We start from the raw sequence: 27,742 nt of genomic DNA, 5'->3' as shown, positions 1-27,742 counted from the left end.
ATTCCCCCACATCCCCCCTGTCTGTCAGGAGGCAGTGGTATCCTCTGAGTTCTTTCTGTGGTTTATTCCTTTGTTTATTCATTCACCGCAGGTTGCAAAAGAGAGCATCTCAACAGTATTTATCACCTTTTGGTGACCCAAGGTAGATGCTTGATTTCTCCCTTTATTACAGTGTCAGGGTGATGAGTCGCTTTCCTGTCTCATCAGGCCAATTAGGAACTGAAAAGGGGACCAATTTCTTTGGCGTTACATGAACTCATGAATTTAAACACATTCGATGTGTCTCAATACATTTTCAGCTGAGGAAGCTGAGGCCCAGAATGGATACCTCTCACTCTCTCCAGGATAAGCTCTCGTAAGAGAGCTTTGCGTGGTGATGGGCGAGTTCAGGGGGATGCGGCCTGGAAGCCCACCCTTCGCTCATCCTCTGCTCTCGGGATCTGAGTGTGGCTGTTGAGTTTCACATAAATGGCATCACACTGTCAGGCTGGGCTGTAGTCTTCTCTTTTTTTCTTTTTTAAACTCGGCAATTCTTAGACCCGAACGACCGTTTTTAGCGACTGCACAGTGTATGTACCATGGTTTTCTCAGCAGGGTCTGCAACAATGGATGTTTATCTCCAGTTTCCCCCTGTAATCCGTGCTGAGATTATGCTCTTGGGCTGGGATACTCAAAGGTCGAGTTAGGGTCATCAGGAGGTGCTTCCTTGGTGGTCCCAAGAGTGTACACACATCAGGGTGACCTTTTCACTTGGATTAACTTTCTGGGGCTGCTAAAGACCTGTTAACGCTCTGAAAAACCACCCAGAGCAGGGTGGCAGGCGTCACACAGTCTCGGCTAAAACGTGGCTGGTTTTTTACGTGGATTTGGACACGCTCACATCGACGTACATCTGCGCAGCTCAGAATCCAGTGCTCTGAGCTCGGTCAGGGTCAGCTATTCCCGTTTCGACATGTGAGCAGCAGTTAGAGACTCCAGGCGGGGGAGAGGGCCATGGGAGGGTGCAGCAGAGCGGAGAAATGAAGCGGCTTCTGCTCGCGCATCTTGACCTGATGCCCAGCTGGGTTAGCGTTCACGCCCACCCCCCTCCCCACCATGAGGCCTGTGTTTGCATGGGCAAGCTTCTTTCTGGGTTTGTACACCCACGGGCAGCTGAGTGCAGTGGCCCAGAGAGCTGTCACCTGGTGACAGCGTGGCTGGAGTTGGGGCTGGAGTGGGGTAAGCCTCCCCTTCAGAGTGGTTTATCCCGCTGTAACCTCAGGCATCCTCCGCACCGATGTTGATGATGTCTCCCTTCCCTGCATTTCCGTTGGCTTGCGGGTTTTCCTTGTGATCTGAGTTGGCGGGGGTCCTTACAGGCGGGCCGCCTCGGGGCACATAGTTAATGAGGGGAGACTGCCAGGCTTAGTCATGGCAGGATCATCACACCAGCTGTCAAAATATCTGCACCCTTTCTGTAGGATTTGATACTCGTTTAAACATTAATGCAGATGACATTGGGGGTCAGTTGCGTTAAAATCTTCCTGTCGACATGCACGACCATTACGTGATGAGAATTTGTCTAGGGAGGGGGTCTCCCTCGTGAGGGAGGAAGGCCCTGGAGCAGGGAGGCAGATTTTATCTATCAAGGGCCAAGGGTCACTGCTAACCAGCTTCTGGCATTATGCGCAAGCAGCCACAGGCAATACTAAGCGAGTGGCCGTGACCGACTATTTACAGACAGATGTGGGGGAGGTTGACTAGTTTGCTGATCCTTGACCTAATGCCCGGCCTCTTCCAGTCAGGGGACATCGCTGACCCCAGCTGCCGCCAGGCCAGGTCATCTTATCTGGCGTGTTCAAGGACCTCCCGCAAGTGGTGGGGCCTGGTTGGTGGCAGAGGCTGGAGGGCAGATTCACACACACGGCAGCTTCACGCGTGTTGGATGCTCGTCCTGCCTCTCGCCCCTCCTCTCTGATGTTGATTCTGACCATCTTTAACTGCCGGCATCAACGTGAAGCCGTTTTAACATCTCTAGATCATTCTCAGAAGGCCCTCGGGATGCTACTTGCCATTTGTCTTTATTTCTTTTTTTTTTTTAGACTTTTTAAAAAAAAAAATTGAAGTATAGTTGATTTACAGTGTTGTGTTAGTTTTTGGTGTACAGCAAAGGGATTCAGATATATATATTTGTTTATTCTTTCTCAGATTCTGTTCTATTATAGGTTATTATAAGATACCAAATATAGTTTCCTGTGCTATACAGTAGGACCTTGTTGTTTATCTATTTTATATATAGTAGTGTGTATTTGCTAATCCCAAACTCCTAATTTGTCCCTCCCACCTCCCTCCGACTTGTCTTTATTTCTGAAGGAAATTTCCAGAACTCTTTGCACAGTTCAAGTCCTTCCTGGGGGTGAAAGAGCTGTCCTTCGCCCCACCCATGAGTGACAGATCCGGGGATGGAATAAGCCGGGAAATCGACTACGCCTCATGCAAGCGCATCGGATCCAGCTACCGGGCGCTCCCCAAAACCTACCAGCAGCCCAAGTGCAGCGGGAGGACGGCCATCTGCAAGGAGGTAGCACTTCCCGGGGCTCACGTCAGCTTGTGTGCTGCATGCTCCTTACCCCCTCCTGTGTTCCACATGGAAGACCAAGTGTTGATCCCCCCGATAGTGAATGGTGGATGGTGCCGGGATGTGCCAAAACAAAATGCATGGGTAGAGATGACAGTTTCTCACCCTGCTGGTGGTTCTGGCAAGCCGCAGAGCACACGGCGCCAGCATAGGGTTTGGCCTGTTCCTCCGTCATTTAGACTGAGATTTATTTCTGCCTTGAGCCCACTCTGTTCCAGGTTCACTGCCCTCAGCATGTTTCTGTTTAGCTTGACCACTGAACACTTTTTCAGGGTTAGTAGACAGGCTTACTGCATTTCCAGAATTCAAGAGTGCCTGCTGGATTCCAGGATATGTAGTCTGGGAGTCAGCAGACTATGGCCCATGAGCCAAATCCGGCCCACTGCCTGTGTTTGTAAGTAAAGTTTTATTGGCAAACAGACATGCCCATTTGTTTACATACTGCCTGCGGCTGCTTTACCAGGACGAGAGCAGAGTTGAGTACAGGCGTGCCTTGGAGCTATTGTGGGTTTGGTTCCAGAGCACTGCAATAAAGCAAACATCGCAATAAAGCCAGTCACACAAATTTTTTGGTCTCCCAGTGCATATAGAAGTTATGTTTATACTGTACTGTAGCCTATTAAGTGCGCAGTAGTGTTACGTCTGAACAAAACAATGTATATACCTTAGTTTAAAATATTTTATTGCTAAAATATGCTAACCATCATCTGAGCCTTCAGCGAGTCACTGATCACAGATCCCTGTAACAAATATAATAATAATGAAAAAGCTTGAAATATTGTGAGAATCACCACAGCGTGACACAGAGACACAAAGCGAGCAAATGCTGTTGGAAAAAATGGCACTGATAAGCTTGCTCGATACAGGGTTGCCGCAAACCTTCACATTGTTTAAAAAAAAAAAAAAAAAAAGCAGTATCTGTGAAGCGCAATAAAACGATGTATCCCTGTAGACCTGACAGACCAAATGACCTGCAAAACCTAAAATATTTATCTGGCCCTTTACAGAGAAAGTTTGCCAACCCCAAAGTATTGATAGTAAGATTTCTTCACTTGATCAAAGCCACGTTTTCCCTTAAAACCACTTTAAAAGTAATTTTACTATTTGTATGATAAGGCAATTTCCTGTAAAATCAGTATTGTTACTTATCCTCGTATCTTCTACGCTGGACAACACAGTAAACCACTCTGGCAGCGGGGGCCTGCCGCGCTGGTCACGGCATTTCCTCTTGGAGCAGGTACTGAACGACACCTGGGTGTCCTTCCCCTCCTGGTCAGAGGACTCCACCTTCGTCAGCTCCAAGAAGACGCCCTATGAGGAGCAGCTGCACCGCTGTGAGGACGAGCGTTTCGAGGTGTGTGTGCGGGCCCGCCTTCTCCACGGCCCTGCCCTCGCTTTCCCCACTTCATCTCCTCTGCACCCTGGGACTTATCGTGATCCTCCTTGAGCCCTCTGGTCTCCTTTAGAGTATCAGGGATTCCAGTGCTTTCCAGCAGGGGGCAGCTCCTGAAAGCCTCCCTTTTCTGCCTTGCTGGCCTCCAGGCTGGCCAGGCGTTGGTACTGTGTGTGTGTGGTTTCATTAACTAAAATTAGGTTCACTTAAGTTAATTTTTTTAATAGAAATTTTTACCGAGGTCATTGTAGGTTCACATGCAGCTTAAAAAATAACACAGAGTGATCCGGGTGCCCTTTCCCCAGTGGTAACAGCTTGTAAATCTCTGGCACAGTGTCAGAGCCGGGATATGGACATTGACCCGGCCATGATCTTATTCACGTCTCCCTAGTTGGACTTGTATTCGTGGGGGGGCGCGGGGGGGGGGGCAGGGTATCTTGTGCACAAGCACGCGCATGTGTGTTTAGCGCTGTGCGGTTCTCTCACCTGTGGAGCTCCATGTATCCAGCACCACAGCCAAGATACTGAACAGTTCCCCCAGCAGGAGGATCTCTCACACTGTTCCCTTATATCCCCATCCACCTCCCTCCCCAACTCCCAGCATCCGTCAGCCTATCCTCCACCTCCTTCACTTTGTCCTAAGTGGAATCAGTCACACGGTACATAACTTTTGGGGATTGGCTCCCCCCAGCACGCGTTCTGGGGCGTCACCCGGGGGCGCGTCCCTTCCTCTGCATTGCTGAGTGTAACGTGCTTTTGATGCCTGTGGAAAGGGTCAGCCTAGGACCCGTTCCCCTCCTCAGATGGGTCCACCAGTGGTGAGGTCCAGGTGACGCCATCATCGCCCAGGTCTGGACCGGCCCTCTCACCCCCGTAACCAGCTGTGCTCGCTCCAGTCCCCCGGACCCACGTCAGGGCCACCACACCCTGATGTCTGTCGTCCCCTCCTCAGTTCTGCACATCCCTTCTGCCGGCCCAGGCCCGTCCCTAGGGCCCCGCTGACGCCCCGACAGCTGACCCCTTTCTGCTTTCTTTTCCATAGTTAGACGTTGTCCTGGAGACCAACCTGGCCACGATCCGGGTGTTGGAAAGCGTGCAGAAGAAGCTCTCCCGGATGGCGCCGGAAGACCAGGAGAAGTTCCGGCTGGACGACTGTCTGGGAGGCACGTCGGAGGTGATCCAGCGCCGCGCCATCCACCGCATTTACGGCGACAAGGCTCCGGAGATCATTGAGAGCCTCAAGAAGAACCCTGTCACTGCTGTCCCCGTCGTCCTGAAAAGGTGTCCTCGCGCTTCTGACCACCCTGCCTGCTGCAGGGAGCCCCCCAGCAGCTCATTAGTGCTGTGTGTCACGGGTGTAATCGTGAGGGGGTCCCTGGCGTCTCAGTCTGGTTGACTACAGTGTTTTCCAGTCTTGCTTCATCTCCCCATTCCACTCTCGAGAGGAAAGCACAACTGTCAACAGTTGTTTGTGTCCTCCTGGAACCTTTTGCCATGCACATAATCATATCTAAACATGAACATGAAAGGTAACTACTTTAAAGCACAAATGGGACCATCCTGTATCACGGCTTGCCTTTTGTTTAATCATATGTTTGGGACCCTCACTGTGCCGGTGAACATGTATTGGTTAAGCGGCTGCCCTCAGCCAGGTGCTGTGCCCAGCCCTGGGGCTGCAGAGCCAAGCGAGCCCGACACAGTCCCTTCCATTGCAGGGTTCACAGTTGAGCAAGGGAGCCCGGTGGTCGAGCCAGCAGCTGCATAGAGCGCAGTCAGTTCTGTGGGCCAGGACAGCGATGTTTGAGAAACCGTAAAACTGGCTGTGCGGGTTCCACGGGGCCGTTACCCCTCCCACCTTTATACAGCACAGAGCCCACTGCACAGGCCTGGAGCTGGCTGTCCCGAGTGTGGAACGTGTCCAGTGGGTCTGTGGGTGGAAGACAGGCTGGCCCTGCACAGGGATGACTCGGGCGGGTGTCCGGGCTGTCCCTGTGCTGAGCCCCTCTGGCCCTGCAGGCTGAAGGCCAAAGAGGAGGAGTGGCGGGAGGCCCAGCAGGGCTTCAACAAGATCTGGCGGGAGCAGTATGAGAAGGCGTACCTCAAGTCCCTGGACCACCAGGCCGTGAACTTCAAGCAGAACGACACCAAGGCCCTTCGCTCCAAGAGCTTGCTCAATGAGATTGAGAGCGTCTATGACGAGGTGAGGCCCTCCTCAGCCGGGGTCGGGGCAGGCTGCCCGCGCCCAAGCTCTGGCTCTCCTGGCCTCGGGCAGATGGCCAGCTCTCTTGTGTCTCCGTTGCCCTCGCAGGGCTGCATAGGGGTGAGGATGGGTGTTTCCGTAGCACCCAGCATAGGGCTGGCCCAGGAGGCGGATTGAGGCCACCCTGCCATTGTCAGCAGAGGGGGGCGACTAGGGCTGACCGTGCTCTTGTGTGGCTCTGGACTCAGTGAGGGGAGTGGTTGGCGTGGGCTGGTGAACGGGAGCGAGCAGGTGGGAGGCTTGTGCCGGCACCGGGTGATGGCAGGACCATGGAAGGGCTGGTGGCAGGTGGGGAAAGGACAGAGGCAGGGGACGTTGCGGGGTGGTGATGGACCGGGTGTGCAGGGCTGGGGGTGGTGGGGCTGGAGTGCAAGCAGTCGCAGGTCTTCCGGGGTCTAGCCAAGTGTCTGTGAACGGATGATGGTGGGCAGAGGCCCGTGGTCCTCCCTGAGCCTTCCTCACCCCCGAGGCAGCCTGGGTCAGCTGGACGCGAATAATCAGGGTGCCGCTCCCCTCGTTTCCCCCAGCCTCTGAGTGCTGCTGCAGGCCTTGGTAGTGGGAGTTCGGCCTCGTTTTGGTCCCAGAGCTCAGCTGGGCCCCCAGCCACTGTGATGCCCTCAGAGCCCCGTGGCCCTGGACCCCCTACTTGGAGTTCTCCCAGTGGGCCGCTTCCCGTCTCACGGCCGCCCCGTCTCCCCAGCACCAGGAGCAGCACTCGGAGGGCCGCAGCGCCCCCTCCAGCGAGCCGCACCTCATCTTCGTGTACGAGGACCGGCAGATCCTGGAGGACGCGGCCGCCCTCATCAGCTACTATGTGAAGCGGCAGCCGGCCATCCAGAAGGAGGACCAGGGCACCATCCACCAGCTGGTGCACCAGTTCGTGCCCAGCCTCTTCTTCTCCCAGCAGCTGGACCTGGGCGCGTCCGAGGACTCTGCCGATGAGGGCCGGGGGAGCCCCCAGGGGCAGAGTGCAGACCCTGGTGACCGGAAGAAGCCAGCGCCCGGGCCGCAGAGCAGCGCCCCGGAGGAGAAGGGGGCCTCGGGCGAGGCGCCGGCCACGGAGCAGCCGCCGCCGCAGCACAAGCCCCTGGACGACGTCTACAGCCTCTTCTTCGCCAACAACAACTGGTATTTCTTCCTGCGCCTCCATCAGACCCTGTGCTCCAGGCTTCTGAAGATCTACCGCCAGGCACAGAAGCAGCTCCTAGAGTACCGGACGGAGAAGGAAAGGGAGAAACTGCTCTGCGAGGGCCGCCGGGAGAAGGGCAACGACCCCGCCATGGAGCTGCGGCTGAAGCAGCCAAGTGAGCCCCTGGGCCCAGGGGTGACACCGTGGGGGCTTGCCTCTGAGATCCGGGAGGGGAGGCGGGCCCGCCGAGCAGCCGCCCCAGAGCCACGGGCCACGTGCGGTGGGAGGCGGTGAACGTGGGCTGCTCACGTTCAGTGGAGACTCCAGATCCTTCCCGGTGGTGGCCACGTGGGAGCCGGGCCCTCGGTGACCGCGGTGCCGCCCCCTCAGGTGAGGTGGAGCTGGAGGAGTACTACCCGGCCTTCCTGGACATGGTGCGGAGCCTGCTGGAGGGCAGCATCGACCCCACGCAGTACGAGGACACCCTGCGCGAGATGTTCACCATCCACGCCTACGTGGGCTTCACCATGGACAAGCTGGTGCAGAGCATCGCCCGGCAGGTGAGCAGGCGCGGGCGGGCGGCGGGCAGCACCTCCCTGCGCGTCCCTTCCTTCACTCCTGCGCCTGCGGTTGATCCCGTGCTTGGCACCTTTCCTTTTTTTTTTTCAATTAAGGTAGAACTCTTGTAATGTAAAATTCTCCAGTTTTAAGTGAACGTTTCAGTGGAATTTAGCACATTTGCAGTGTTGTGCAACCATCATTTCTGACTAGTTCTAGAACATTTCCATCTTCCCCCAAAGAAACCCTGTCTCCATTAGCAGTCACTCCCCATCCCTCCTCTCCTAGCCCTTTTCTGTCTCTCTGGATTTGCCTGTTCTGGGTATTCCACATAAACAGAATCACATACTATGTGGCCTTTTTGTGTCTGGCTTCTTTCACTCAGCATAACATTTTTAAGGTTCATCCACATTGTAGCGTGTGTTAGTATATCATCCATTTTTATGGTCAGATAACATTCCGTTGTGTGGATGGACCACATTGTGTTCTTCCATTCATCCGTTGATGGACACTTGGGTTGTTTCCACCTTTTGGCGATGGCGACCAGTGCTGCTGTGGGTGTGCGTGTGCGAGGATATGTCTGAGCCCCTGTTGAAAAACCTTTCGTGAGGGTTGTTTGGCAACATGTAAAGAACCTTTGGCCCACTTTTCCTGGCGGGGGAATGTCGGTGACGTGCATCAGCATCACGCACGGCTGAAGGCCAACAAGAGGAAATTGGTCATAAGTATATAAACAGCAAAGCCCCAGACAAGTCGGGTGCGGTCCCGGGACGTGGGTCCTGCTTGGTGACCGCTCGAGTTGTTGTTCAACTTGACTTCCATTTCCTGGTTATCAAGTGAGGCTGTTCATCATAAAGTGGAAAAGAAGCAGAGGAAGGAGTGATGTCATTGCTCTGCCACGCAGGTACAGTTACTAGAAACATTTTAAAGATGGCAGTTCCTTCCAGGTTTTACACATTTCTTATTGAAGTAAAACACATACAGAAAAGTGCCAACTCCTCAGTGTGCAGCCCGGTGGGTCTTCACAAATGGACACCCCACCCGTGCGCCCTCCAGCCACCCCCCGCTCACGGGCACCCGCTGCCGATTTCTGACACTGGGATAGAGTCCCTGGTTTTGAAGCTGTATAAACTCAGCGTCTGGCTATGTCCAGGCAGCGTGATTCTCTGAGATTCCTGTCTGCTGAGACGCCCGTTGGCTCCTTCATCGTCCACCAGGGAAGGGTTCCAGGAAGGAGCTCCCATTCGGGCCCTTGGAGCAGCGCTTTGCATCCCCTGTGGGCCGTATGTGTGCATGACCTCTGCTCCCCCAGGTCGGGTGCAGGCAGGCACAGCCAGCCTTGGGGGAAGCTTCCAGATGCCTGGCCCACTCTGGTCCTGCCCAGGGGCGGGGGGTTGGTGGTAGAGGAGGAGGGCTCTCTCATCTCTCCTGCACCGAGCGAGTCGGCTCCCAACAGGCCACAGCTCTCAGGACGGCGGCCCCAGCTGTAGCACCAGGAGGACTGGACCATATACTTTGACTCATGCCTTTTTAAAAAAAAAAAAAACTCCTTCTCTCCACAAATGTCTCCGGTAAAACCTGTTTTAAAAGATAAAAGACGCAATAAAAATGGAGCTGTTTAGTTGGAGGCATAGTGAGGGCAGGACCCCCACGTGTGGCTCACAGGGCCCCTCCACGCAACCCCTGTAACCTGCAGCGTCGTATCCACACTCTTTACTTCCTTTTATTTATTTTTTAAATTAGCATTTCTTATTTTCAGTAACAGCAGCTAATGTTGATTGGGAATGTGCCGGATGTCAGGCACCGTATGAGACCCACGTATGTCCACGCGTCGCTGTGTTCACTCAGCAGAGGGACACACAGAGCAGAGCCTGAGGCCCTAAGCCTGCAGTAGCCTGTCTGGGCCACAGCTCGCGCGCAGAGGGGCCGACTCACGCCGGCTCCGTCTGACCCTGCGGCCTCGGCTTTTTCCAATCCTTGTGTCATCCTAAGCCTAAAGGTTTTAAGTATGTTTATCGGTATTAAAGGAGTTACTTGTGTTTATGACTGAACACTGGGGGAAGATAATCACTGCTCTTATGATTACCATCCCCATTTTGGCACATTTTCTTTTGTATTTTTTCTGTGCGTTTCTCATACCCAGGCAGGGTTTGCTGGTCTGCTCTAGTTTGCTCTGGTTTGCTCTTGTCTGGTTTGGTCTAGTTTGGTCTCGTTTTTGGTCTGGTCCAGTTTGCTAGTTTGCTCTGATTTAGTCTGGCCTGGTCTGCCCCAGTCTGGTCTGGTTTAGTCTGGTCTAGTTTGCTCTGTCTGCATCCGGCATGGAGGTCGCCCTGCACAGCCCGCTGGACGCTGGTCTTCGCCCCCACCCCGTGGACTTTGCCACACCGTCTCTGGGTCAGGTGGGGGCTCCAGCAGGAGGCGGGAGCGGTGGCTGTGCCTCACCCCTCCTGGCGGGCACACGCCAGGCACCCACCGGCCCTCCCTCCCCGGCAGCTGCACCACCTCGTGAGCGACGATGTCTGTCTGAAGGTGGTGGAGCTCTACCTGAACGAGAAGAAGCGGGGCGCTGCCGGCGGCAACCTGTCCTCCCGCTGTGTCCGCGCCGCCAGGGAGACCAGCTATCAGTGGAAGGCCGAGCGGTGCATGGCTGACGAGAACTGCTTTAAGGTGAGAGGCCAGCCACGCTCAGCCCCACACAAGGCTGGGGGGAGCACGGCGGGCGCCCACGACAGGAGCCCAGTACCGTGTGCTGCTTTCGCTGGGCCTCTGGATGCAGGCCCCGGCCCCGGAGGGCACCACAGGGCCTGTGAGGTGGGCGCCCAGCACGTGGTTCCTCAAGGAAGGATGGGGCTTGGAGGCTGGTGAAGAGGGATCATTGATGACCTTTTGACCTCATCCTCTGCCGGCCTGGGCTGTTCTCGTGGCTTCAGGCTGTTTGTCCCCCTCCTTCCCCAGGTGATGTTCCTCCAGCGGAAAGGGCAGGTGATCATGACCATTGAGCTCCTGGACACCGAGGAAGCCCAGACAGAGGACCCACTAGAGGTGCAGGTGAGGACCGCAGCCCTGTGCTCTGTGCCTTGTACACACCGTGGGGGCCGGGGGCAGCCACAGGCAGCATCGTGGGGCTCCCACCACGGGAGCCCAGGCACATGCTGGCTGAGCACAGGCCGCAAAACGTCCACCAGAGAAGCCTCTGTGCAGGCTGAACGCTCTCCTTGGAAATGCAACAGGAGGTGGGAGTTGCGGGTGGCCTCTCAGGAGCCAGGGGTGTGTGTCCCAGGGCCGGAAGGCCGTGTGGGAGCCAGGCCAGCTTCCCCCCAAACCCCGGCTCCTGCCACCTGCTGCCGACACCATGCCATCCGCCCATGGCCAGCCCAGTCACTCAGACCCCACAGCATGTGGCCGCTGCGCTCCCCGTGCATGAAGCTCAGAGCTCTGGTTGCCCCCCGACCACCAGGAGAAAACCCGCCTGGCCCACACGTTGAGGTGCACATTCCACTTGGTGCCCGCACGCCAGGGAGCAGGGCCCAGAAGCCCCAAGCCGCCTTCACAGAGCTGGGGCACCGCCCACCACAGCCTTGGGGGCTCCCTTCACAGCGCCCTTCGCTGGAAACACTTTCCAAAACAAGGGAGGGTAGGGGCCTGCACACCCGGTCCCTTCCAGAAGTTTCCAGCAAATGTGGTTTTGTTAAGCTTGAGTCTGGAGGAGCCTCGTGCTTTAACAGGGCGGTGAGCAGTTGAAGGATCCCTCGGACGCTGCAGGCCGTGTCTGCCCTGGACCTGGTGACCCCTTCGGGCCCCACCCTTTGCTCACCCGCAACTCCTGCCAGCTCTCTCCCCCTTCCTCCCTGCTGTTTGTGTCCTCATGTCTGTCCCTGCCCACACGTCCCCCAGACCCCGCTCCCCTCCGTGTCAGGGGCCTCCTGTTCCACGTGAACTTACCACGTGATGGATACAGAAAAGTCGTTAAACAGCAGGGATTTATCCACTTAAGCACGAAAGGCCATAAATCATCTGAATGGTGGCCTGGGTGTGTGTGTCCCACTCCAGCTGAGCCCTTTATCGGGAGCTGCAGTCTGCTGGTCTCTGTCACACATCAGGGTCCTCCATAGCTGTTATCCTAGTGCTTCAGGAGGGGTGGGGACAAAGTCCCCGGGAGCCTCTGATGACCTGGGCTGTGTCTCCCTCTGTCCCCCAAGCACCTGGCTCGGTACGTGGAGCAGTACGTGGGGACCGAGGGTGCGTCCAGCTCGCCCACCGAGGGCTTCCTCCTGAAGCCTGTGTTCCTGCAGAGGTGAGCGGACTTCGGGCCCGGGGGCCTCTCCCACCATTGCCAGCACCCAGCGTGACGGGGTTTTATTAGTTTTCACGGAATCAAAGGGTTTGGGTGGTGGTTTTCATTGCTTCAGATTGCGTTTCTCCAGCCCTGGGAGGTCAGGCATCTTCCCAGTGTTTCTGGGCCACAAGGACCTTCTGGTCTGCAGATCCTCCTCTCGCCCCCAGGAACCTCAAGAAGTTCCGCAGGTGGCAGTGTGAGCAGGTGCGTGCGCTGCGGGGCGAGGCCAAGAGCTCCTGGAAGCGGCTGGTCGGGGTGGAGAGCGCCTGCAACGTGGACTGCCGCTTCAAGCTCAGCACCCACAAGATGATGTTCATCGTCAACTCCGAGGACTACATGTACCGCCGCGGGACGCTCGGCCGGGCCAAGCAGGTGCCCCTCCCTGCCCACGTCCCGGGACCCTGGGGGCCAGCCCACAGCTGTCTGGGGTGCCTGGGCCATCCTGATTCTTCTCTCCCCCGCCCCCTGCAGGTGCAGCCCCTGGTCCTGCTGCGCCACCACCAGCACTTTGAGGAGTGGCACAGCCGCTGGCTGGAGGACAACGTGCCGGTGGAGGCAGCCAGCCTGGTGCAGGACTGGCTGATGGGCGAGGAGGACGAGGACATGGTGCCCTGCAAGACGCTCTGCGAGACGGCTCACGTGCACGGGCTGCCGGTGACCCGCTACCGAGTGCAGTACAGCCGCCGCCCGGCCTCGCCCTGACGCTCCCACACGGGCACCACGACTCGCACTTAGTGCAGTTGCTTCCTTGGCCTCCGTGTCCATCGGGCATTTTCATGAACAGTGTGAGGGGAGCAGAGCGTCCCCCAGCCTTGCTGCTATGGGCTGTGAGCTCCAGAGAAGGGCGGGTTGTGTCGGCTCTCGGCCCCACGCTGCCATCCCTCTTGGCTTCCCCGCTTCCTTTGGGCCCGTCCTGTGCCAGACGTAAACCACCCCCCCCCCCCCCCGCACTTGAACTCTAGGGGCTTAGTTCCCACTGGAAGGGGGAGGAGCAGTGCACCGGTCAAGGCACAAGAGAGTGCATTCACATGCCTGCTGGGCTACTCCCGTCACACGTGCCAAATCCCCAGGCTTGGGCACCGCTGGTCGTTTTCTGCGTTTGGTGAAAGTGGGTGAAGAGCCGCGCGAGGGCTCATGTTCGGGAGGGGTCAGCGTTTGAGGGTCCCTGACATCGGAGGAGTCGGGCCCAGGTGGACCTGCTTGAAAAGCATGTCCTTCCCAAGCTTCTAGAAACATTTCCCAAGCTGGGCGACAGCCTGCATCTGACAGTTCGGGCATCGGCTTGGCCCAGCGGGTGCCTGGGGTCCTCAGTCACTTTGAAAGTGAGAAGAGCCCTTTCAGCCAAGCTGTTGGGATCCTGCTTTGACATCCAGACATAGAGTGGGCAGGCAGCACCAGAGCTGCCCAGAAGACCCTGCTCTGGAAAAAAAAGAGACTCAAACCCCATGTTGATCCGACAGCTGGACTCTGGGCACGTGAGGGGAGGGGGCCTGGCCTGCCGCACCCACTGAGCTCGAGTGGTCCCACCCTGGGAGGGCCCTGGGGTGCGGTTGTGTACCTAAGATGGACATTCTAGAAGTATATATATGCACACACATATTTATTCCTTTATGCTCTCTTAGTGGTTGTAAGTTCTACAACGGCCAAGTCCCACGGCCTCTCTGGGGGTGACAGCCCTCTTCGTGGACTTCCGCATACCCGCCCCAACGCCTCCGTTCCGGCGGCCGCCACCCGGGGCGGGTACCGTGTGAGGGGCAAAAGCTTCTTCTGTGCCAAGAATGCCAAGCAGTTCGGGCTAGGAACCAGCTTTTTGAACTTCCTGCACCGTGAGAAGCTCTGGCCGGGCCCCTGACACCATCAGCGAGTGGGCTCCACTGAGCCGTGGGCCTGGAAGAACCCCCGTGCAGCCGCCTCTGCCAGCCGCAGCCCTTGCCTTCCTGCAGCTGAGCTGTGCCAAACCCAAGGTTCCGGGAATCGGAGACGTGTTTCTAGAAGTTTACCTGTGGAACTCGAGGTTTGCAAAGCCTGTGACTCCAGGCCTGGGCGATTCCAAGGCCAACCTGTCCCACCTGGGTGTCTCCTCACCCGGGTTTTCTCACGTGTAATCCATGCACTTTGTACGCACCCTTGTTTTATAAGAAGGAAACTTACCAGAATTCCTGAACCAGACCCTGCCGGCAGCCGTCCTCCTCGGGAGCCCGCAGCCCCTCCTGGGCCCCCTGCCTGGGCCCTACCCCGCCCTGCATGCCTCTAGGGAGCGTCTCTTCTGTTTCTGAACAATTTCTGTTCTGGGGCTTGTTCTTCCTTTGCAGCTGTTTTGAATGTAGTTTTCCTTTTCTATTTATTTGCACATTAAAGTTAAAAATTAAATATTAATCTAAAGCTGTGAGGTTCGGTCAGTCATTTCCCGTGAGCAAATCTGGGGGTGACGTCTCACTGCCAGGGGAGTTGGCCTGACCGCAGGGAGTGTCAGCACAGGCGCGCCTGGGAGCCCTCAGACCCCATGTGGGGACCCCCCGTGGCTTCCCTGTGGCTGCGCAACAGGGTCCTGTTTCCCCCGGGGCACGGCCCCGCCTCCAGAGCGTTTTCTAGAATACAGTAAGTCCCCTACAGACAAACAAGTTCTGTTCCGAGAGCGCGTTCCCAAGTCCAATTTGTTCCAACGAAGTTAGCCTAGGCACCCAACTAACACCATCGGCTATATGGTACTGTACTGTAATCGGTTTATAATACTTTTCACACAAATAATACATTAAAAAAATAAAACAATTTTGAACCTTACAGTACAGTACCTTGAAAAGGACAGTAGTACAGTACAACAGCTGGCATACAGGGCTGGCGTCAAGTGAACAGGTGAGAAGAGTTACTGACTGGAGGAGGCAGAGGAGGTGGGAGATAGTAGAGCTGAAGGACGGTCAGCAGTAGGAGACGGAGGGCAAGCTGCAATTTCACTCACGCCCGACGCTGATGGAACCCACGTTCGCAACTTGAAGGTTCGTACGTAGGGGACTTGGTGTGTTCATTCCCCTCAGTTTTCGTATTTGCTGGAAATGAGAAGTGTTTCCTTCCAGTGTTGCACGTGCAAAACAATCTGAAGACTGCAGCGTTTGCTGTGAGCTTTCTGTGCCTGCCCACCCGCTTCTGACACCAGGTCCAGAAGCCCACAGATGGCAGGGGTTGCGGGGTCTCTCCTTCCTCCAGCCCTACAAAACCACCCTCCGTGCTCTCTGGTCCCCCCTCCCAGCTGCCCCCCTGCCCCCTCCTTTCCTCTCACCTCCTGTGTCTTCACCATCATTGGGTCCCCTGAACATCTCCAGGACCCCCTCCTACCAGCCCCACACCTGCCTCCAGGTAAGAGGGAGCCCTCAGCTCTGCTTAGGGTCCTCTTAGCTGTCCCCCCACCCTGAGGCTTTTGCAGCGCAACTGGCCGACCCCCTCCCCTCACTCCCACTCAGTGCCCACTGCCAGGCCTCACCCATTGGGTCCCTGAGCTCAGTTGGCCCTGCCTTCTGCCCAGCCCACCCTGCCACCTGGCAAGTCCTCTCCCAAGAGTTGTCCCCAAGGGGGACACAAGGGGCACAAGTTGTTCCCAAGGGGCCACAGCTGCCTCCCAGGGACCCGCCCTACACGCCCCTGGCAGTGCACAACTCCCCAGAGGGTCAGAGCTCCTGGGGAGTTTGTGACCGAGGCTTGGTGCTGCCCTAGATGTCTCACATCCAGGGATGGCCAGGGCCCCCTCTGTGCTCCCAGACTGGCTTTTGTTGGAAGCCCTGGGAGGGGAGGCCTGGGAGGCAGATGGTGGCCGCTGCAGCTCCCAGGAAGGACACCTGGTCCCAGGAGAGCAGACAAGAGCAGTCCCCAGGGACCTCTGTGGCCGGGCGGAACTCTTGGCCCCAGGATTCCAGCCCTAGTGGACACCTCCCAGAAGAGTCCCTGCCCTCGAGTGGGCAGTGCCTGTGACTGGGATGAGGTTCCTGGGCAAGAGACAGGAGGGAGGGTCTCCGCTGGCCTGAAAGACAGCAGCTCCACGTGGCAGAGGGGGCTCGGCAAATGCGGATGAGGACCTGGGCCCTGCGCCTACCTATGGCTGCTAATAAAGCAGCCCTCATCCTAACCGCCCTGCAGCTCCCCTTCCGGCCTCCTTCAAGTGGTGCGGAGCTGCAGGACCAGGTGGGCTGCCCTCCCCCTCCCTAGCATGGTGGAGGTGGGGGGTGCCTGTGGTGCTTGGGGCAGCAGTGGAGTTGGGGGGCTCAGGTAGAACATTTACTCTGTTACTAGTGAGGTGTTTGCCTTGCTGGCTCTTTGCAAAATAGAACTAGCGCAATGCACCTGATGTCTTGGCTGAGAATGAGGCTGATTGTCCTAAAAAGCAAGTTGACCTAAAATCAGTCTCAGGAGGCCCGTGGCGGGGGGGAGGGGGTGGGGGTGGGGGGGTAGAACTGGTAGGGGTGGGACTGGTGGGGGTGGAACGTGCCCAGAAAGATCCTGCAGGGATGGGGGCTGACGAGCATGCAATACCTGCAGCCCTGCCGGAGGCTCTCCAGAACCTTCTCCATGCAGCCCTGTGTGCGGGAGCTCCAGCCCACAGGACAGGTGAGCAGACTCAGATTTGGGGTTCCAGGGATGAAGCATAGGGCTTCTGTGGTTGGGAGGGCTGGACCTCAAACCTTGGTGCCCGGCAAGTGGGGGGGGGGGGGTGGTGGTCACAGCACCCACCTCTCGTCCCGGTCCGAGGGTTAATGTCCCTGGCCGCAGGCCGAGGCCCAGCCCGGGAATGAGGCGAGATCCGGGCACCCATCTGGCTTCAAAGTACAACATAAAGAGAACACAATTTCCACAAAGATGGCCACCCCGAGAAGCATTGCCTCGGGACTTGAGGGGCTGAGTCATCGGTGACGTCCATCTTCCACTGGAGACGGTGGGGCAGGGAGGGGACAGCCAGGGAGGATAGGCTTGGGTGAGGGGCCTTGGGGGGTCCAGATGGGGCTGGAGGATGAGGGATCCCAGGACTGGCTTAGGGCTGTTTGCCTTTTTTATCACTTATTTAAATTGTGGTAAAACACACGTAACACAGTTTACCACGCTGACCATTTTAAGCGTACAGTTCAGTGACATAACGTACACCCATGTTGGGAATTCCCTGGCGGTCCAGTGGTTAGGACTCGGCGCTTTCACTGCTGACAGCGCGGGTTCGATCCCTGGTTGGGGAACTAGGATCGCGCAAGCCTTGCAGCACAGCCATAAGTAAATGAGTAAATAAATAAACAAATAAAGTACATCCACGTGGTTGTGTAACCATGCCCGCCATCCATCTCCAGACCCTGTTCATCTTCCCAAACTGAAACTCTATCCTCGACTAAACACTAACTCCCCATTCCCCACACCCCTAGCCCCTGGCAACTACCCTTCTGCTTCTTTCGGTCTCTATGCATTTGGCCACTCTAGGGACTTCATGTAAGTGGAATCATACAGTATTTGTCCTTTGGTGACTGGCTTATTTCACTCAGCACAGTGTCTTCAAGGTTCATCCATGTTGTAGCCTGTGTCAGAATTTCCTTCCTTTTAAAGCTACTATTATGCCTTTTTGGAAACATGAGTTTTTATGGAAAGTGACGCACGGCACAGAAAATTCCAATAGCACAAAAAAAGCTCACAGAGAAGAGTAGGTGCCCAAGTCCCTCTCCCCGAAGGCAGCTGCCCCCAGTGTCCCCCAGGAGGTATTCAAGTGGCTTGTCATCCGATTGGAAACAGCGGCCCTGCACCTCCACGGCTGTTTCCATGGCGGCAGGGGTGAAGGGGGTTTGTTTATGGGCCCCCGCCCCGCTGCCGGAAATTTCCCTGTACAGACGTCTTCCTGACCGTCTCCCTGTACAGACCCGCCATAAATTCCTAGACGCGGAATTCCTGAGTGAAACCACCCTCCTCAGGCTCCAGTCTGCCCTATGCCTGGCCGGGAAGAGCTGCCGGGCCCAGCTTCCCCTGAGCAGGTTCCCTGCTCGCTCCTGGAGGGCAGCAGGGGGTCCCCACCCCCGTTTTCCTGTGCGCTGAGGGCGTCATCATCATCACTGGTCACGTGTGCTGTGAGGCGTAGGTGTGGGATGAATTCGTCATCGGTGCTGGTGGAAACTGCTCAGAAATGAGGGAGAGATTCCTGGCTGAGACCCCCTGCCCTGACTGGAGCTCTCCAGGCCTCGATCCCCGCCGACCAACCCTGGGGCTGGGGGCAGGGACCTCGGCATCTCGGCCTCTGGCTGCACTGACTCTGTCCAGGACTGCTCGGTCATTTCCTGGCTGGTTCCCATGTCCCCGAGTGTGTGGCTAGATTAGGGTTCGCCGTACCAGGACATGGCTGCATCCGACCCCCTCTCCCACCCCTAGTTCACTTCTTCTTCCCTGACCCCCACTGCCCCCTTGGGGTCCACCTGCTCCCAGACATTGCCCCCACCACTGTGGCCCAGCCCTGACCTCACAGAGACCGAGAACCCCCAGTGCAGGGCTCCCCCGGGGTAGGACGGTGTAGCTGCTCTGAGGTCTGGAGAGGGGATCGTATTCAGGAGAGAGGAGTACCCTCCCCTCTGGGTGGGACGTGGAGAGGTCTGAGGGGTGAGGACCCCAAGGGAAGGTGGTTCAGGGGGCTCTCTGGGCTGGCTGGGCCACCTCCCTCTGGCTCACGTATGGCTGTGGCCCCTGGTCACACCTCGGACCCCAGGCTGAGCGTGGGGTCAGGACCAGAGGAGAAGCGGCTTTGAGAACTGGAAATGGGCACCCCCCCAGAGGGGGCTGCAGCCACGCTCCCCTAAGACCCCCAGGACAGCGCATGGTCAGCATCGGGGGTCCTGGCTGAGGACCAAGACCTCCCCAGCAGGCTCACAAGGCCTTCCCCTCTCTGCTCCTTACTCTGCGCCTGCCGGGGGACCTGTGCTGGGGTGTGGGTGAGGCTGCATAAGGCAGGGTGACCTCCACAGAGGGCCAGGGGCATCTGGGGGGGTCCACTCACCTGCTCTGGCCTCTGACTTGGGGTCCTGCCTGCCAGAGTCAGGGGTGGGGTTTGGGAGGAGGAGGCTTCAGGAAGGGCCAAGAGTTCCTGATGGAGGGAGGGGAGCGTGGCACAGAGGGCTGGGCTGTCATGAGGATGGGGCCAAGATGTGATTGGCCAGCAGGAAGTGGCCATTTGGCCTACAGAGGCTTCCTAGGCTATACGGGGGCTGCAGCCTGGCACCTCCTCTCCCATCATACTGGCCCAGCACCTAGACCCCAAGTAACCCCAGCTGCCAGGCCTCCTCAGGCCAGGCTTTGGGACTCCCATGGGCTCGTGGGGGGCAGGGACTGGTTTATCTCACCCGACCCTGTCCCCTCCTCCGCAGGCACTCAGGAAGCTGGGGGTGGGGGGGTGGGGGTTCCAGCCAGGCAGGAAGCCTGAGGTCAGCCGGCCACAGCCCAGAGCAGCCGGCACCCAGCACCGGCAGCATGTGGGCTCTCCTGCTGCTGTGGCCCCTAGCGCTGGGGTTCAGTCTGGATGACACCCAGACCCCCATCATCTACGACGACGACGGGGGCAGCACAGAGAGAGGTGGTGGTGAGTGACCTCGGGCCCTGCCTTGGGACTGGGAGGGCGCCCAGAGCCGGTGAAGGGGAGACAGGGAACGGGGGTGGGGCTTCTCCAGCCCAGCCCTGAGTCCACAGGGCTGGGGGTTTCCATGTCCAGCTCTGTCCCACCAGCCCAGGGGCTCCTGAGAGCTGGGGCTAGGTCTACAGATTCTCAGGGGCAGCGCCATCCAGCCGGGGAACCAGATGAGGGGCTGGGGTGGGGGGCTGACTCCTGGCCTCTCAGCGCTTCTATCCCCTTTCCCTCTGGGCCTCTCTCCCCCAGATAGCACACCGGGGCCCCACCCGCGCAGCTTCCCTGGCCAGCCCTGTGCCAATGACAGCAACACTCTGGAGGTCCCGGGCAGCTCTCGGGCACTGCTGCTAGGCTGGGTGCCCACGAGACTGGTGCCCGCGCTCTACGGGCTGGCCCTGGCAGTGGGGCTGCCCGCCAATGGCCTGGCGCTGTGGGTGCTGGCCACGCGGGTGCCACGACTGCCCTCCACGGTGCTGCTGATGAACTTGGCGGCGGCTGACCTGCTGCTGGCCCTGGCGCTGCCGCCACGCATCACCTACCACCTGCGGGGCCAGCGCTGGCCCTTCGGCGAGGCCGTCTGCCGCCTGGACACGGCCGCGCTCTATGGTCACATGTACGGCTCCGTGCTGCTACTGGCTGCCGTCAGCCTGGACCGCTACCTGGCCGTGGTGCACCCGCTGCGGGCCCGCACCCTGCGAGGCCAGCGCCTGGCCATCGGGCTCTGTGTCACGGCCTGGCTGGTGGCAGCCGCCCTGGCGCTGCCCCTGGCGCTGCAGCAGCAGACCTTCCGGCTGTCGCGTTCGGACCACGTGCTCTGCCACGACGTGCTGCCCGTCGGTGCCCAGGCCTCCTACTGGCGGCCCGCCTTCATCTGCCTGGCGGTGCTCGGCTGCTTCCTGCCGCTGCTGGCCATGCTGCTGAGTTACGGGGCCACCCTGCGCACGCTGGCGGCCGGCGGCCGGCGTTACGGCCACGCGCTGAGGCTGACCGCACTGGTGCTGACCTCGGCCGTGGCCCTCTTTGCGCCCAGCAACGTGCTGCTGCTCCTGCACTACTCAAACCCGGACCCCGACGCCTGGGGGGAGCTGTACGCCGCCTACCTGCCCAGCCTGGCGCTCAGCACCCTCAACAGCTGTGTAGACCCCTTCATCTACTACTACGTGTCGGCCGAGTTCAGGAGCAAGGTGCACGAAGCGGTGCTGCGCCGGGCGCCTGGAGGGGCCACGGCTTCCAGGGAGGGGTGCAGCCCGGCGACCGGCACCCGGTCCTCCTCGTTTGTGTGACAGCCCCTCCACAGGCCGGACAAACAGGAACGAGGTTGCACTGGGTTGAACAGGGTCCCCTCCCAATTCATGTCCACTGAGAACCTCCAACAGTGAGCTTATTTGGAAATAAGGTGTTTGCAGGTGTAATTAGTTAGGATGAGGTCACACTAGAGTAGGGTGGGCCCTAAAAATCCGATGTGACTGGTGTCCTTATAAGAAGAAGACACAGAGACACACAGGGAAGGCCATGTGACCACAGAGGCAGAGATGGGGTGATATGGCCACAAGCCAAGGGACGCCACAGACTGCTGGCAGCCACAAGCAGCCAGGAGACCAGCCTGGGACAGACTCTCCCTCAGAGCCCCCAGGAGGAGCCAACCCTGCCCACACCTTTATCTCAGACTTCTGGCCTCCAGAACTGTCAGAGAATAAATTTCTGTTGTTTTAAGCCACCTGGTACGTGGTACTTGGTTACGGCAGCCCCAGGAAACTAAGACAAGCATTAAATGCAGGTTCCCAGGCCCAGCCAGCTCGCCTGTGTCCGTGTCCAAGGTGTGGACAAGGCGAAGCCGGTGCTGCCTTGGACCCGCTGCAGGACCCCACCCAGGAGGAGGCTCGGGCCCCCTACCCGCTTGTGGCCAAGGCGGCTGGGAGCCCCGTTGGCGGTCCTCGTTCCCAGGATGGGCCTTCGTGTTCTGGGGCATCTCCTGAGCAGTGGAGACCTCTACTCTGCTCCCCAAAGCCTGGTGCAACCCATCACCGGGAGCCACAGGGCTCAGCCTCCTACTGTCACCCTGGCTGCAAGACATCACCTCCTCCTGCTTTCCCATGGTCTGATTCCTCTTCTCAGGTAACTCCCCCACGGACTGGGTGGGTGGAGCGATGCAAGGATTTACGGTGTACACCCAGGGTCACGGGGCTGCAGCTTTGCAGAACCCACCCCCAGCCAGCTGAAGGCTGCTTTGAATCAAGTCAGGGGGGCACCACATGGGGAAGGGCAGCCCCAGACACACATGCACACACACCCTGCCGTTCCCCACCCCAGCAGGCAGCACAGGGCAGTGTCAGGAGGCATCACTTGTGGGGGAGTACACAAGCCCTCTCCAGAGGCAGAGGGGAATGGGTGCCGTTCCTGGGCTCCCCATCAAGTTCATATGTCTCTGGTCTGGGGAGGAGTGAGCCGGAAGCCCCAGGATGGGGGACACACACACACACACACACACACACACACATGCACACGCACACACGCACACTCGCCCATATAAAAGTGAACCTGGGGCCGTGTGAATAAAGTCAACAAAGAATATCATGTCAGTAGCCTGGTGTGATGATGTACTAGAGTCTTCCAAGATGTTACCACTGGGGGAGGCTGGGTAAAGGGTAGCCAGGACCTCTCTGCATTGGTCTGATTTCTTACACGTGCATGGGAATCTATGATTACCCTGGGACGCAAGTGTTCCAAAGCCTCCTCCCCACCCTGCTCTGAAAGGCTGGGCTGTAGATGAAGGAATGGAGGTGAGGGGCCAGAAGTGAGCCGGGCTCCAGCCCTTAGAGCTGCCCCTCAGCCTCCCCTGCCCGCAGGAGGCCCAAGTCTGTCAGGGACTCTATGGAAATGAGCTTTTATTACACCAGCAGCCTCTAAGGCAAGTGGCAACGGGGCCTCGGCAAGGGCACTGTAACCTTGCAGGATGGCAGGGGTCAGGGGCGTGGAAAGTGGCCGGTGCTGCACGACGGGGACCCACAGGCTGGGCAGCCCCCTCAGGGTCTCCGTGCTGTCCAGAGATGAGCAGTGTTGGCTGAAATAAATTACCACCGTGGAGGCGGAAGACAGGAGAATGCAGGAGGGGGAACAGAGAGCCGGGAGGCAGGTCTGAGCACACGGCTTCGGTAGGTCCAGAGCTAGGACACCCTCCCAGGCTGCTAGGAGGGGGACAATCTTCCAGGCAGGGCATTGGAAGATCAGGGGTTCAGAGGTCGAGGTCAGGAAGTGGGAAGTTGAAGGTGCATCGGTCTGGAGCCCAGGACTTTCTCTGCAGAGCCTGGTGCTGTCGAGGCCAAACATTCAGGGACCCCTGGGGTGAGGCAGGGGCCCAGGCAGTCATTCTGCAGAAAAGCAGCCTGTTTCGTTTCTAAGTTGCTGACGCTACGTCCTTGATTTGGCCAGAGTCATGTCCCCTCAGAAACAGGTGTTTGGCTATGAGTCCTTCCCAGAAATGTCCCTTCTCCGGGGAGCAGAACGTCAGGCTGTGGGAGCTGCTCTGGCCACCCAGCCCAAGGGCTGTAGGGTGAGGCGACTGGTACTCCAGCTGCAGCTGGCGAGGTGGCGGGGAGGGGGGTGCCTCCAGCCACCTCGCTGACCATCCTTCCTGTTCAGGTGTGGGCTGAGCCCCCAGGATGCCCACCATCGTCTCTGCTGGTCTGTTGATCGGGTTCGTTTGGAAGCAGGGGTCACCTGGGCAGGGTCCGGCAGCCCCCAGACAGTCAAGTCTCCTGTCAGTGACCCTCTTCCAGTGGGATGAAATCACAGCCAGATCACGTCTTCCTGCTCGGAGCTTTAGGAAGAGAAGCCGCTCTGACTGATGGAGAGAGAAGCCGAAAAATGCCTGTGGGCTGCCAGGCCTGGCGGGGGCGGGACTGCGGACCATTCCCTAAACCCGCCTCCAAGTGGCTCCACCTGGTTGCCTCCGCCCACTGAGACACGAGCGCCCCACCTGGAGCCGGGGTTGGGAGGGACATGGTCCAGCAGGGCCCCTCAGGACCCTGCCCACCCCCACCAGGCCACAGTGATGGGATGGGACCTTCACTTCTGGTAAGAATGAGTGCAGCTTGCAAGGAACCACTGACCAAATAGAAAACTTATCTGTGGAACTCAATCAGCTATGAGAAGGGAGGAACTATTGATACAACACCATGGATGGACAGCAAGGGAAATCTGTTGAGTGAGAAAAAGCCAATCTCAAAAGGTTACGTACCCCACAATTCTGTTTACAAAGCATCCCTGAAATGGCAAAAGTATAGAGCGGGAGAACAGATGAATGGTTGGGGGGCGGGGGGGAGTGCGGAAATTGAGGTGAGTTTGGCTATAAACCTGCAGCTAAAGTGATCCTTGAGGTGATGGGCTGTCCTGTATCTTGACTGTGGTCATGATTACACAGATCTACACATGGGGGAAAACTGCAGACTCAATTGCAAACGAGTGCATGTAAAAGTGGTGAAATAGGAGTAAGACGGGTAGACTGTATTGATCTCAATTTCCTGGTGTTACACTGTAACTCGAGTTCTGGGAGATGTTACCACTGGGGGGAACTGGATGAAGGGCACCTAAGGTCTCTCTGTTATTTCTTCCAACTGCATGTGAACCTATGGTATCTCAAATTTAGAAGTTTAATAAAAATCTTCCCCTCCAAAAGGAAAATAAAAGCAGACCTCTCTCAGAAGACACTGGATAGGGTGGGCAACACTTGGGCGACCTTAAAGTTATACATATGATAATTATAGCATGAGAGATGGGAGGGGACAACACATGGACAGAAACGGCTTCAAAGTTGCTACATTTTGCTGAAAGTGGTTACAATACTCCCACCAAGTAGACTGTGAAAAATTTAAAGATGAATAGTCTTATCCCCAGAGTTACCACTAAAAAAAATCATGCTAAAACAACAATAACTGAATCAAAATGGAATTCTAAAAGATATTCAAAAGAGGGCATGGAAGGAGAAACACAGGGGGGCAAAACAAAATTAGTAAAACAGTAACCCTAAACCCAGCCCTATCGATAATTATATTATATGCATGTGAACTAAACCCAGTGCCTGGTGCAAGAGGACCCACCCCTAAATCTCTGGGACTTTGGTTGGTGCTGGTGGAATAGCTTTCCTACTGGGTTTGCTGAGTGGGGATGTAAACCAGCCTTTGCCACCAGCATGGGGTGGAGAGACCCTTGCCACCAGGAAGGCAGGGCTCTGAGGTCCACCAGTGCAGCCAGCCTCCAGGACCTGGCACTTACCTGAGCTGATAGATCAACCTGTTCTTTAAACCTCTTGAGTTGAGTTTGCTCGACCCAAAAGATGTGCCTCGTCCAGGAAGTCTGCCCAGCAGCCCCTTCCGAGCCTCACCCCACAGGGCTCTCTGGTCTCCTGACCATTTCCTCCATCCTTCCTTCAGGGGGTCAAAGATTCTCTACCTAACCAAACTCCACTTGGGCTCCTCTGAACTCTTTTTCACCTCGGTCTCAAATTCTAGGCTTCCATGTTCATCTCAGCACTGCCCAACTGTAGCAAGAATCTGCTAATATGTCAGTTTAGCCAGAAACCCCCCTCCTCCGTACTGATCGCCCTTGATATCTGATTGGGTTCCTCTTCCTCCACCATCCACCCCCCGCCCCCTGTAATGTCTCATCACCCTGGCCTGCCTTCAGCAACAATCAGGTGCAGTCGGTTTAGCTAGAATATCCCCCCTTCACCCCTGATGTTTCCTCCTAGTAACTTTCCATCCACTGACTGCCACCCCCTACTCCTTGGCTATAAATTCCCACTTTTTCTTTTTTTATTATTAAGAGTTGGTTACAATCTCTATCCTCACTGCAAGACTCCACAGTGCTCCCCCTTGAAAAATATATTCCTTGCGTCATGAATAATTTCTTCTTTAATAGGGGTCCCAGGCCCAGTGGGTCTCAGGGACAGGTCTGTCCTGGGGTCCAGTCCTTGGGAGGGTTCGCTAAGCTCACCCTACACATACAGGCTGCTCTTCTAGGTGTGCTGGGTGGATGGGGGTCAAGGGAGAACGGATCCCCCACCTCATCCCCTGAAACCCTACAGCAGGCTGACCCCCTCCATCAGTCACTCCCACTCCCTGCCAGGTTCCAGGGCCAGTGGAGGGAGGTTGGGGGCGGGCCCAGCTCTCACCTGTCCTCTGTTTCCCCATCCAAGTCCTCATGGCCGGCTGCCACATGCCCAGCGTCCGGGGCACCCAGGTCATAGTCGTAGCTGTACAAAGCAGAGGCTGGTGTCGGCTGCTCTGGAAGGAAGGAGGACTGAGTCGGTAGGGAAGGCACTGGAGGGAGAGGATCTGGATGACCAACAGCCCCGGGGGCCCGAGGGGAGGAGATCTGAGGCCCAGAGCAACAGATAGGAGGTGAGGTCACAAGGTGCGGAAGCGGACACAAATCAGAGATGAGGAGACGCAGAAAAGCACAAAGTTGGGGTGGGGCTGGGGAGAGACTGACCAAGACTGAGGAGATGCAAAGGGACCCAGACGCAAAGAGGAGAAGGTGGAGCGATACATTCCGGGACAAGGTGGGGTCCCCGAGGCGGGGTGTGGGTGGATCCTCACCAAGGGCACAGCGGCTCGGGGGCGCGGGTTCCAATCTCATGCGTCCGCGGCAGGCAGCCTCCTGGAGGTGGCAGGTGCTGGCGTAGACGACACCGTCGGAGCCACATACCGGGTCCCCGCTGGTGGCGCAGTCGCGTGCGCAGCCGCAGCGCGTGATCTTCGTCCCCTCCTCCGGGATGGCTGCGGGACCTCCCTCACCGGGGGACCAGCCTGGCGGGCGAGGTGAAATGGGCAGGGCCCCGGGAACTCCACCCCCCAACTTGATCCCCGCCTCCACCTGGGCCTGGGGTGGGGGAGAAGTCCCTGGGGTCCGGACCACACTCCACAGCGTGGAGACAGTTCCTAGGAAGCCCTGAGCCCTGACCTGGTAGAATTTCACACAAGCATTTGCCTAGTGTTTACCAAAATAAAATTTAAAAAGAAAATTTTTATGTTCATTGCAGCTCTACTTACAATAGCCAGGACATGGAAGCAACCTAAGTGTCCATCGACAGATGAATGAATAAAGAAGATGTGGCACATATATACAAATGGAATATTACTCAGCCATAAAAAGAAACAAAATTGAGTTATCTGTAGTGAGGTGGATGGACCTAGAGTCTGTCATACAGAGTGAAGTAAGTCAGAAAGAGAAAAACAAATACCGTATGCTAACACATATATATGGAATCTAAATTTCAAAAAAAATTGATTCTGAAGAACCTAGGAGCAGGATAGGAATAAAGACACAGACGTAGAGAATGGACTTGAGGATATGGGGAGGCGGAAGTGTAAGCTGGGACGAAGTGAGAGAGTAGCATTGACATATATACACTACCAAATGTAAAATGGATTACTAGTGGGAAGCAGCCGCATAGCACAGGGAGATCAGCTCGGTGGTTTGTGACCACCTAGAGGGGTGGGATATGGAGGGTGGGAGGGAGGGAGACGCAAGAGGGAAGGGATATGAGGATATATGTACATGTACAGCTGATTCACTTTATTATATAGCAGAAACTAACACACCATTGTAAAGCAATTATATTCCAATAAAGATGTTAATAAATAAATAAATGAAAAAGAAAAAGAAAACTTTTAAATTAAAAGCAATCTAAACTCATTTCAAGAAGTTTGGAAAATACAGAAAAGGGTCCCGAGGGACCCCTAGCCCATCCTGTCCTTCGCTGTGGCCGATTGGGGCTCCCGGCCTGGGTCCCGACACCCTCTGGCTTGTGGGGAAGGGGAGGCAAGGG

General features: G+C 57.1%; 3 protein-coding genes across 4 annotated transcripts in view; 2 read left to right on the top strand and 1 right to left on the bottom strand.

Annotated features, from left to right (window-relative positions):
* Positions 1–14,675, top strand: part of SIN3B (SIN3 transcription regulator family member B) — a 37,707-nt gene extending 23,032 nt beyond the window's left edge. The window contains exons 9-19 of one of the 2 annotated variants that reach the window (XM_059918167.1): positions 2,353–2,560; positions 3,855–3,971; positions 5,053–5,291; positions 6,027–6,210; positions 6,971–7,574; positions 7,790–7,959; positions 10,487–10,624; positions 10,913–11,005; positions 12,157–12,251; positions 12,461–12,665; positions 12,765–14,675. In XM_059918167.1, coding sequence (XP_059774150.1) covers positions 2,353–2,560; positions 3,855–3,971; positions 5,053–5,291; positions 6,027–6,210; positions 6,971–7,574; positions 7,790–7,959; positions 10,487–10,624; positions 10,913–11,005; positions 12,157–12,251; positions 12,461–12,665; positions 12,765–12,995 — 2,284 coding nt within the window. In that variant the 3' untranslated portion in view covers positions 12,996–14,675. Of the gene's footprint in view, positions 1–2,352; positions 2,561–3,854; positions 3,972–5,052; positions 5,292–6,026; positions 6,211–6,970; positions 7,575–7,789; positions 7,960–10,450; positions 10,625–10,912; positions 11,006–12,156; positions 12,252–12,460; positions 12,666–12,764 lie in introns of both variants that reach the window. The other variant, XM_059918166.1, reaches the window with a different exon arrangement.
* Positions 14,676–19,760: 5,085 nt separating this feature from the next.
* Positions 19,761–21,631, top strand: F2RL3 (F2R like thrombin or trypsin receptor 3). The gene is made up of 2 exons (XM_059919770.1): positions 19,761–19,869; positions 20,164–21,631. The coding sequence occupies exons 1-2, from the start codon at positions 19,761–19,763 to the stop codon at positions 21,195–21,197; spliced, it is 1,143 nt and encodes a 380-aa protein (XP_059775753.1). The 3' UTR covers positions 21,198–21,631.
* A 1,090-nt stretch (positions 21,632–22,721) lies between these two features.
* CPAMD8 (C3 and PZP like alpha-2-macroglobulin domain containing 8) overlaps positions 22,722–27,742 on the bottom strand; it is a 97,912-nt gene continuing 92,891 nt past the window's right edge. Inside the window, exons 40-42 of the mRNA XM_059919769.1 lie at positions 26,511–26,720; positions 26,084–26,195; positions 22,722–23,755 (exon numbers count right to left, since the gene is read on the bottom strand). Coding sequence (XP_059775752.1) covers positions 23,734–23,755; positions 26,084–26,195; positions 26,511–26,720 — 344 coding nt within the window. The 3' untranslated portion in view covers positions 22,722–23,733. The remainder of the gene's footprint in view (positions 23,756–26,083; positions 26,196–26,510; positions 26,721–27,742) is intronic.

The sequence above is a fragment of the Balaenoptera ricei genome, chromosome 3, assembly GCF_028023285.1.
Source record: "Balaenoptera ricei isolate mBalRic1 chromosome 3, mBalRic1.hap2, whole genome shotgun sequence".
Taxonomy (NCBI): Eukaryota; Metazoa; Chordata; class Mammalia; order Artiodactyla; family Balaenopteridae; genus Balaenoptera; species Balaenoptera ricei.
Note: the sequence above shows the minus strand (reverse complement) of the source record. Positions and strands in the feature narration are given on the sequence as shown.

What these genes read in the sequence shown, in the direction of transcription:
- F2RL3 (XM_059919770.1), top strand. Translation starts at nt 19,761, where the DNA reads ATGTGGGCTCTCCTGCTGCTGTGGCCCCTAGCGCTGGGGTTCAGTCTG. An exon ending in CAGCACAGAGAGAGGTGGTG is followed by an intron (nt 19,870 to 20,163) that starts GTGAGTGACCTC and finishes TCTCTCCCCCAG; the next exon opens with ATAGCACACCGGGGCCCCAC.